Here is a 10397-nt window from a genome sequence, read left to right as displayed (position 1 = left end):
GGCTGCAGCCGTCAGTGGCGCTCATCGTCGAGGGCATGGGCCATGCCCCCGTCATGAGAGGGTTGAGTGTGTCGGAATTTCATGGCGGAGCGGATGGCGGTCGGGGAGAGGCTGAACGAGACATCCGAAACATGAAAAGGGGCAGACGGGCGAGTGTTTCACAACGAAGACAGACATGGGCGGCGACGACTTTTGGACGATTTCTGGACATGCTTGTTGTGTTCTTTTGTACTAGCATAACATCAACGCTATGTCCTGGCCGATTTGGCCTCCTCTGCTTCATCAAGTTCGTCAAAGAAAGGGTACTGCAATCCAAATTTTGTTCTTCTAGCATAGCATGATCGGCCGTCTACAGCATTGCCAGGCCGATGCCGCTGAGGCCGTCCTCATCGAGACGGTTCCTGGCGTCGACGCCGCCCTTGATAGGGTTGGCGCGGTAGTTGAAGAGGTAGAAGTGGAGCTGTCCGTCGCCGGGTCCGAACTTTTGCTGCTCGAGGAAGAGACCGTTGTCCATGATGGACAGAGCGTTGAAGACGTCAAACTTGAACCTCTTGGCGAGGACGAGAGCGTCGGCGGCGAGCGAGTTGAGGCGGACCTTGAGGGCGTCCTTGTCAAAGGGCTCGGCGAGGCCGACCTTGCTGGCGTAGTAGAACATGTAGGCGGCGCGGACGTTCTGGTGCTTGGTGTTGCCGATGACGGACGACTCGAGGCAGTAAAAAGAGAAGATGTCGGTGATCTCCTTGTTTTCGTCCTGTTTCTCAGTCAGACCCGCGGCTCCTTCTCAGCATGCAGTGGTTAAATGGCTTACCTCGACGACGTAGGTCCAGATGACCTGCTCCTTGGCCGCCTCCTTCTTGGGGATGAACCAGTGGACAAACTCCTCGCGATCAAACTCGGGCCACAGATCGTAGCGTCCCATGTAGCGCTTCAACAGGTCAAGACGCGGCGTCGACATCCTTTTCCTGGATCTCCCGCAAGCCCTTGGTAGAAGGAAGTCGGAGCTGATACTTGCGAATTCTGGTACTGCGCTTGCTTGGGCGGCAGGGGGCTGAAGCCGACCTCATACAGCTTCTGCCAGTTGATCGCGCGGTGGTAGTAGCGGCACGTGCTGACGGGGGTCGGCAGAACGACGCCGGCCGTGTACAGGCCCTGCCAGATCTCGCGCTCGTTGCTGCGCCTCGTGATCTCCTTGATGAGGACGGGCGCGAGACGCTTGCCGCGGAGCTTCTTGTGCACGCAGATGAAGTTGACCTCGGAGCAGAGAATGTTGTTCTTGCGCACGCGCAGGTTGACGGGGATGGCGGAGATGAAAGCGACGAGCTTGCGGGACTGCGACGCGCGGACGCCAACGTGCCACTCCTTGCGCCAGCCGGGCGCCATCAACGCCCTGAGCATGTCAGCATGTTTATCTCGTCCGTTTCTTTGGTCCCTGACCTGACGGCCGGGCGCGCACAAAGTGTGACATACCATTTGAGGATGGAGGTGGAGTAGTTGAAGCGGAACATGGCCTCGTCGTCCTCGACGTAGTGGCCGTTCAACAGCTCATACACCTCCTTCATCTCGTCGTCGTTCTCCAGGTCCATCGTCACCCACTCAAACCCGGCGATCATCGTGGGCGGCTCCTTGGGCACGTCCTCGACCTTCTGGAGCTTCAGGGGGCCCTCCTCAACCTGCCCCTCGTTCTCGCCAAACCTGGGCACGGGCTGGGTGCCCCAGAACTTGTAGCTGGCCATGTCCTTGACGTTCTTGCCGCTCGACGCCAGACCCGTCATGATGTCCTGCAAGTTGAGCTTTTGCAGCGCGGCGGCCTGCTGCTCGGGCGTCGACCCGGCGCCGGCGGCCGAGCCGAGCTCCTGGGCGAGCGCAGGGTTCAGGGCCATGAGCTCCTGGACCTGCTGCGGGGTCAGACCGCCGATGGCCTTCTTGATGTCCCGCTCGGGGTCGGCGGACGAGGACTTGTTCCCGGTGAGGGCATCCTTGATCTTCTTGCGCTTCGACTTCTTCTTCTTCTTGCTCGCGCTCGCGCTGGCGCCGGCCTCGGCGGCGGGGGTCTCGTCTTCGGCAGCGTCGTCGTCATCGTCCGACTCGACCTCGGGCTGGTTGGCCTTGGCGTCGGCGATGGTCTCGAGAGCCTCGTCAGCCTCGTGGGTCGCGGGGTCAACGGGCTTGGACTCCTGGGCGGGCATCGTGGCTTGTCGGGAGGGCGGGGATCGGGGTCCCGCGATTTTTTTTTCTTTCTTTTCGTCCTGGGTGGCTTGGAGGGGGAAGTGGTTTTGCCAAAGGATCGATTCCGTCCCAGCACATGCACCTTATTGGTTTTGTTGGAGTTCCGTTGGTGGGGGACACCGATTCACCCGCGCGCCGACGTGGAGCTGACGTGCGGCCATGGCGGGGCTCGTCTGGCGGGGCAACATTTGAACACTTGGCACTGACCCCAAGGTCGCTACATCGGCACCCCAGGCACGTCTCTGTCCACCACCACACACAATCACATGCCTGTCGTCTGCACATCATGTCCTTACGACAAGTAGTCTCAAAAAGTGTTTGCGTATATGTACATCTACCTCTTGATTCCTGTGCATGCAACAAATTTATGCCTCAATCAAGGTTCCTCCCTGGATACACTGTACCTCCCAAGTCAAAGCACCTCATCACTGCAAGTGCGACTGGCGCAGAGCCCATAATATCGTTATGACCTGCACCCTCTGTTAGCCTTGCCGTCCGTTAACTTGGACCATATGCGTCTCACCTCCATAGGGGAAGAGCTCCTGTCGAATGACAATGTTCGGCTCAGCCTTGATCGTTGTAACAAAGGCATCCTGCCGAGTGCGCACCGTCCTCTCATCTTTCCACGAGGCGAACAGATCTGGGTCGAGTTCACCCTTGGCAGTCGCATTGGCCGCGACGCGAAATAGCCGGTTGCTTTCCTCAGGAGGAATATCAGCATCGTCGGCGGCAGCAATGATGATCAAGCGCAACCTCGTCTTGGCCAAATGCACTAGACGCTCCAGACGCGCGACGGTGTGCCACTTTTCCCAGATGACGTTCCGCTCCACCCATTCCAGCAGCCACGGCCACGCGTGGAGGGGCCCCAAGAGATGTAAGACGCCAGCGGCGCGGTAGCCGCGCAGCATCTTGGGGAGCGAGCTGAAGCCAGCAACGAGCACGACACCGGCAAACTCGACGCCTTCGGAGGCATAGCGCTCGGCGACGCCGCTGGCGACTGCCGTGCCGAGGCTCTGTCCGAGGATGACGATGCGGTCGGCGGGGATCCCCGCAACGTTGATGACCCAGTCGATCAGGGTAGCCGCATCCTGGATGAGACCGGGCTCAGAGGGTGCACCCGTTGAATGACCGAATCCTCTGTAGTCGATCGTCAATACGTGGTAGGACGAGGTGTCTGTGAGTGTGTGATAGCTGTCTGGCCTGTGGCCCTGGGCGACGTCACCTGCATTCTGGGCTTGTTAGTCGGTCTGGCCGTGAGATGCAACGATTTGGGTTCATACGCCGTGAACTAGAAATTGTCAGTACTAGCATGTGTTGCATGCTTAGAGTTACCCACGATAGACAACAACGCGAGCTTTGGGGTCCTCTTTGAGCACGCGGAAAGACTCCGTGGCGGTGATGTCTTCAGACACACCCGGCTTTTGCGTCGACAAGGCCTCCTCATTTTGGAGATAGAGCGGAAGAGGGGCAATGTGCCACGCATACAGCTCCACCTCATCGGGAGTCTTGAGAAAGAAAGGCGTTACTTGTCCAGCTTCATCGTTATTCTCGTTAGCCAAGTGTTCTCCAAGCCGGGGGGAGTGGAGTCAGTCCGTGGGCAAGGCACTCACTGGCGAACCCGAAAAGCTCGGGTTCGTTTATGTCACGGAACCACAATGTATTAATTTTGTGTGCATATAATGCGCTGTGGGGGATGAGGTATGAGCGTCGCTTCCCTTCGGATTCAGTCTCGAGACATGGGGTCCCTCACTGTCGTTGTACCGAAGGTATCGTTGCCAAGCCGAGCAAGGTAATGTACAGTATGAGCGGCGCAATGACGGCCCAGACGGCTGTCCGGAGGGTGGGTGCCAGTGGAATGGCCATTGCAAGCTTTTCTCTACTTATTGTGAAATGTCAAATGCACGTCGTGAAGAATTGAAGCAGCCGTTGAAGCGAAAGAAATGGGTGATGCCTGGACATCCGCAGCACATATGTCGCGTCAGTTCCAAGTGTGGCTTGGACATGCAGATAACACGTCGAATAGTTATTGTGGATATTCATGTAACCTATTTTGTATGTAAACGGGTGCATCGACTTGACACTTATTGATGGGACTTGGGTGAGTGGGCATCTCCCAATCGCATGCAAATTTACGAGGACTGCCTACTCATGGTCAATATGCACATGATTGACTTTTAAGTCGCTTGCAGATCGGACCGGTGGCGTGAATAGAATTCTGTTGGCAAATCTCGCCTCGGTCGGTCGAGTGGTCGCGTGGTCATCGACGTCGGATCTAACTTTGGTGACAGACATGGTAGAGAGGTAGGTCCTCCTTACTATGCAAGACCATTATTGTGCTGCGGCATCCTCTGGCTCCAGTAAGTACCGAATGGTAGTGGACTGCAGGGGCCATGTTGCGGCTCCTTCTCCAGACGGGTACCAGCCGCAACCCAACGACGTCAGGAACGAACCAGGTCGGCAGCAGCTGCTAGCTCAGTCGCTTTGTCGAACGGTAAGGTCGTGTCCAAATGCGAATGGAATCACCGTCATCTCCTCTACCGATTCTTCTGGCCTTGTAGCCTGATGACCGACGGAGAAATTTCCAATCGAAATCCTCTCACGCAGACCTGTCGTCTCGTGCCAGCCACTCACTTCCATCCTGATGAACAGAGTCTAAGCCCCGTTCGAGGAGCTCCAGTGGGTGCTCAACCGAGGCCAATCAGAAGGGTCGATTCAGAACGCGCCAGAGTGGTGCCAGCAGCGACAGCCGCAGGAACCTCTGGCCCGCCTGGCACCAAGTAGCACAGCAGCACCAGCACGGGACTGTAGTCGAGTCCCTTTGCCGTGGATTTTGCTTCTTCTTACATCTGGCTAGCCCCCATCTTCCTTGCCTCTACCTACACCACCACTACATCCACTGCACCCTCCCCCTCCCCCCCTCCGCGCCGCCAATTCCACTTCCCTTCACTGCGTGCAGTCGTCGACTGTCCACACCGTGAATGATGAAGACGCCACCCTCAGCATACTCATAGCAGAGATCCCCCATCCGACGTCATGGAAAGGAAGAGGAAGCTACCCGCGCGAGCTGCGGCACGCGTCGACCACATCGCGAAGAAGCGAACATCCACACCACCAGACCGACTCTCGCCCTACTCGAACGCGCCGACGCCTCCACCACAATCGCCTCTGACGGCTGAAGTCCCCCAACTGCAGTTACCGAAATCAGTCCAGCCGGGCAAGCCTCTGCCTACTGTCGAGCAGGCCCAGCCAGACGACCTCACGCTGCGCGACTACCAGAATATACAAGAGAGGTAATGACACTGACCTTCAGCACTTTCGTTTGACCCGTCATCAAAAAGCCGCAGCTGACGTGAAGGGGAATTGCAGCGGCGTATTAGCTGAATCTCTCACTCGATCGCGACAACGATGGATTGCCGAAGGCATCTTTGAGAAGTACTGGACCAAGCCGACGAAGAAGAAGGGCGTCGTCATTGAGGAGCCCAATAACCCTCCCAAAGATAGCATGTCCAAGCTCGGACAGGTCACCATCACCATCGAGCCGCATGTCTTCGAAGCCACCATGTGGGCGATCAAAGACCCCAAGCCGCCGCCTGTCGCTCCGACCACGCAAGCAACATTTCGACCCATCATGCAGTATGGACCTCCCAATGGAGCCATGCCTCCTCCACCCCCGCCTCCCAAATCTGAATCATCGCCCTCCGTCACGCCAGTCCCCGATGCAAAGTCGACCCCCCCTCCCGCGAGCCCAGCAACGTCCTTGCCTGCATCTCAGGCCGTGCAACCGAGGTCGCAGCCCGCTTTGGGCGAGACAGTCGCGGCTACCGGGCCCCCTCGCAGCGTGGAACTGGCCCCATCTCCGGCTCCAGCCCAGGCTCCAGCCCAGGCTCCAGCTCAAGTCACGACTCCGGCTCCTGCTCCTGCTCAATCTCAAGGACCTGCCCTGGCCCCAGCACCGGCATCCGTCCCCAGTGCAGCACCGTCATATCCGCCCACCAACAGCATGTCGCCAGCGACCAGACCCAGTGCTCCTGCTGGTCTCACGCCGACCACGCCATCGGCCTCGGCGGCTGTTCCAGCTCCATACGGGGGTACAGCAGCGACGGTCAACGTGCCGTCCAGACCTTCAAGCACGACGCCAACCCAGGGAGGGAGCAAGCCGCCGCCCACGCCCAAGACGCCTGGTACAGATCCTATCATCATGACACTGGCTGAGAAGGCATCAGAGGACCCACATCTGCGCGACCTCATGAAGCGCGTCGCGGCAGGGGAGGCCAAGCAGGATGAGCTCACAAACTTTCAGCGGATTATCGACCAGATCACAGCTGAGTATAAGAAGAAAGGCGGCCAGCAAGGACCATCAGCTGATCGGTTGATTGTTGACGGAAAGACTGTCAAATACTTTGCGGATGAGGTCCGCACCATTCTCGACATAGTGCTAGCAACCAATCCGCAACAGAAGTCGCATGAGCTGCTGCCGCCTCCCGGCAGTGACCCTCTGGTTGTGGCTTTAGTAAAGAAAGCACTGGATGATGCGAAGACGCGAACCATGATTCGAAGAATCGCCGACAATCAGCCTGGCTTCACCGATACGACTGACCTCAAAGCCATCCTGGACAAGTTACATAAAGCCTTGCAGGCTGCACCGCCTCCGCAGATTCAGCCGCGGCAGATCCAATCTCCCCAGCCCACGCCCTCTACGAACGGCCAGCTCCAAAAGGTGGCGCCAGCGCCCGGGGCAGTCCTTCACCCGCCTCAGCAGGCGCTGCGCTCCAAAGGACCGCCGCCCCCATCAAAACCCGACATTTCGGGCATTGCTCTCGAATTCGCCGGTGGTAATGGAGACAGGTATCTCTTCCCCAAGTTCAGCATTCTGGAGTACCTGCCAGGGGGTCAGCAGGTCATCGCGTCGTTCTTGATTGTGCGCAAGGGCAGCCAGCTGGAATATGGTGGCGATGCGAAGCTGGACTACTATCAGCCGGTCACGATACGTCTCTTTACCCAGACGGGCCGCCAGCTGGACCATCTTCATCGGGTTGTTGCGCCCTCCGAAGAAGTAAAGAGGTACATGGTCGATGTCATGGACAACATGACGCGTGCCGAATACGTCTTGCTCCCCATGCGCCTTCCTCGAGGCGACCCTCCCTTGGACAAAGATCAAGGCGGTCGGGACACCACATTAACCAATGGGAATGGACCTGAGGTCGTCGAACCAGTCCTACCCCCGGTACCCGCCGTGTCTGCTGGGCCCAAAAAGCCCCCCATTCTATGGAAGGGTAAAGCCAAAGTATTCATGGATCACTTTCCGGCAAAGGAGATCTATCAGCAATTCTTAGCCCGAAAGAGGCAAGGGTTCCGCGAGCGAGTCGACGAAGGCTACAAGCCATACCGGTGGGGCTGTGAGCTTCTGAACATCAGCGAAGACGAAATGCTAGAGTACGATACAATGGTGGAGAAATTGGTGGCGAAACAGATTGAAGAATCTTGACACTGTCTGGATACGACAGAATAAGGGACAGACTGAGGTGTGGCGCATGGAGCTTGTGTTGTCGGACTCGGCAAAGTGTCGATTGCCGAGTATTGTATGAATACAGAAGAATCAGGACTGTTTGCATCGCAAAGGCAGGGAATGGGGCGCGAGTTATGGGACCTGGCTTTTTTTTCCATGTTTCGTTATGCTACAGCAGGAAGGCGGGGGCTGTTAGGCGGTTGCCCTCGAGGCAACTCGTTGGCGATTGGTTTTTTTTTTCTGGCGTTGCAAAGGATGATTCCCGTTTGATGTGGCCTTTTGAACAGAACGTTGCGGTGTCTTCAAGTGATCATGTGCGATGAGTGATCGACAGCTTCTGGAGCTGGCTTACAATATGTGGATGATGACCCCCAACACTAGTGCCTCCTTCCACCATGGCAAGACCTCCCAAGCGTCCCCTGCCACAGCTTCAAAGAGGTTATGTCAATCCTCCTGTAGGCGACCCAACACCTCGACAACCTCGATGTACAACGTTTGCAGCCCGAGATCGTCATCACGACCGTCACTCATCTTCGCCTGGTACGCATCAAAGCTGCCAGTCAGACACTTCACAGCCGCTTCTCGATAGACCGTGCCCATCAGATGCCCGAGCCATGTCTTTGATTTGTCGACCAAGACGTCACGGAACGCCTCAGCCGCCATACCATCCTTGTATAGCTTCCATGCAGGTCGCCAGAGCCCTATCTCTAAGAGCACGACGCCGAGGCTGTACACGTCAAAGCTGCGTCGGTAGCCCTCATTGGGGCTGCCGTGCGCCGAGGGGTGTCGGTAGACATTAAAGCGTGCGCTCTGCTCCGGCTTCTCCGAGGACTCGTCAACGGCATCCGGGCGCGAGAAGTCGAATCCCACCAGATACGGGGTCGTCCACCGAGGACGCCCGTTCCGATCGACGGGGAACAGGACGTTCTGGCTCCGAATGCTCTTGTGCAGCCACGACACGGCATGAAGGATGGAAATCGACAGCGCGATGCCGTAGCTCGCCTGGTGGCGCTCCTCCAGCGTCGGCAGATTCTCCGGCGTCGGCTGGTCGAGCAGCGCCTTGAGCGAGACCATCGGCTTGCCGTTTGGCGCTGGCGCGGGTGCTGCTGCGCTGGCGAGTGGCAGCCGGAAGACGAAGCCGAAGGCGCTGCGCTCGACGTCGTCGAAGAAGCCGAGGCATTTCAGCGTCAGGAGCTCGTCGGGTTTCATGTCCGTGTGCAGGAGCTGGGCACTGGGGCAATGGTTCGAGAATGCGGCCGTGGAGCTCGATGCCCTTCTGACCCATCCAGCTGGCGTCATACCGTTTCCACTCGATGAGAATCGGCTCGCCGCCGTCGAGACGCCGAAGCTGCGAATCCTGCCGAGACCTCGTCGTGGCTCCGACCTGCACGCGTGAAGTCTTGATGGACAGGTGGATGTTACTGGACGGTGCGAAAATTGTTGCACGCGTCTCAGTTCGAGATTCAGTTGCTTTCGAGTGACGAGCAGGTGCTCTGCGTGGTCTATTGATGACACGTCGCGAGCGTCGATCTGGCTATCTTGGAGGTCCTCCACGGCCAGGATGACCTGGGATGCTTTCGCTGTTGGGCGTCATGGGCGGCAGCAGCCGATACAGGCCGCGAGGGAGGGAATCCAGCTGGTCAAGGGCCCTCTCGCTTTCGGCAGCCTTATCGTGGACCCAGTTGAGAGACTCCAAGGCTGCCGCAGCCCCCTTCTTTCCATTTTGCGCCGAGGGAAGTCAACCGCAACGGTTCCAGTGACTCCAGGAGTCTTCTCACAGCATGCAGAGTCTCCGCCACGGCGACCTCGTGTTGTCTGACCCAGCGCTGCCTGCGGCGAAAGCCAGAACGTTCGCTACTCTCGGCTGGTGCATAGAGCCAGTCGCGCTCCCATTGCTGCAGGAGGGCATGTTGAAGAACAAGCTTGGCGCGCAGCAGGCCCAGGTGTCCGTCGAGTTCGCGCAGCGACCGCCACATCTTGTACAGCTTGGAGCAAGCAGACATGACGTCCAGTATACCGCTGAATGCGCCGATCCCGAGCCCTGCGGCTCCTAGCTGGAAACCAACTTTATCATAGTCGACCGCCATGTTACCATGTGGAAAAGAGGTCACTTTTGCGAAGGAAGGATACGAACATACGCACGCTGCAGTTAGTAAGTAGGCGCTAAGCGCAGTAATGAAGCACGGACAACAGAGCCAAGAGGCGGAGTATCTACTCTATCACAAGGCGGTCCGGCCCGAGTCGGCGACGTCAGGTCCGCATCCACAGGGGTCGTGCCTGGGAGGATCAGCATCCTTCAAGCCCCATTCACGCGGCGTCAGCTCCAGCTTACGCAGCCTGGGTTGCAGGCAAATGGACGCAATGGAATGGAGCGCAACTCCGAGCAGGACCTCTTTTCAAGGAACACACACCGGACGTGGCCACCAGACTTGCTGCAACGTGACCCGACATAGATCTCAGTGTGTTATCATGGAGTGGTCAACTTCGATGCCGACGTTTCGGCGAGAAGTATCCAGCAAGCCGCGAGATGGTTACACGGAACGCAGCTCAAGCAACGAAACTACCGAAGCCCTGTCGGAAAGCTCGAGATGCCCTCATTTTGCGGGATTTCTTGGCGTTTGCTTAGCACAAGACAATTCGCTCGGCCTGCACCCTTTCATTAGCA

At 57.9% G+C, this 10397-nt stretch overlaps 4 protein-coding genes across 4 annotated transcripts; 1 reads left to right on the top strand and 3 right to left on the bottom strand.

Annotated features, from left to right (window-relative positions):
* Positions 1-349: 349 nt before the first annotated feature.
* VDBG_03931 (glycylpeptide N-tetradecanoyltransferase) lies at positions 350-2186 on the bottom strand (the record flags this gene model as incomplete). The annotated part of the gene is made up of 4 exons (XM_003005932.1): positions 350-751; positions 809-925; positions 1009-1387; positions 1468-2186. 4 exons carry the CDS (start codon positions 2184-2186, stop codon positions 350-352), a joined length of 1617 nt encoding a protein of 538 aa, XP_003005978.1.
* Positions 2187-2560: 374 nt separating this feature from the next.
* Positions 2561-4089, bottom strand: VDBG_03930 (conserved hypothetical protein; the record flags this gene model as incomplete). Its single annotated transcript, XM_003005931.1, has 6 exons — positions 2561-2574; positions 2631-2696; positions 2750-3448; positions 3563-3760; positions 3837-3910; positions 3977-4089. 6 exons carry the CDS (start codon positions 4087-4089, stop codon positions 2561-2563), a joined length of 1164 nt encoding a protein of 387 aa, XP_003005977.1.
* A 1170-nt stretch (positions 4090-5259) lies between these two features.
* On the top strand, positions 5260-7711 carry VDBG_03929 (conserved hypothetical protein; the record flags this gene model as incomplete). Its single annotated transcript, XM_003005930.1, has 2 exons — positions 5260-5516; positions 5593-7711. The coding sequence occupies 2 exons, from the start codon at positions 5260-5262 to the stop codon at positions 7709-7711; spliced, it is 2376 nt and encodes a 791-aa protein (XP_003005976.1).
* Positions 7712-8176: 465 nt separating this feature from the next.
* VDBG_03928 (conserved hypothetical protein) lies at positions 8177-9819 on the bottom strand (the record flags this gene model as incomplete). Its single annotated transcript, XM_003005929.1, has 2 exons — positions 8177-9312; positions 9411-9819. 2 exons carry the CDS (start codon positions 9817-9819, stop codon positions 8177-8179), a joined length of 1545 nt encoding a protein of 514 aa, XP_003005975.1.
* Between the last annotated feature and the right edge of the window lie 578 nt (positions 9820-10397).

This window comes from Verticillium alfalfae, genomic scaffold (genome assembly GCF_000150825.1).
Source record: "Verticillium alfalfae VaMs.102 supercont1.4 genomic scaffold, whole genome shotgun sequence".
NCBI classification, from domain to species: Eukaryota; Fungi; Ascomycota; class Sordariomycetes; order Glomerellales; family Plectosphaerellaceae; genus Verticillium; species Verticillium alfalfae.
Note: the sequence above shows the minus strand (reverse complement) of the source record. Positions and strands in the feature narration are given on the sequence as shown.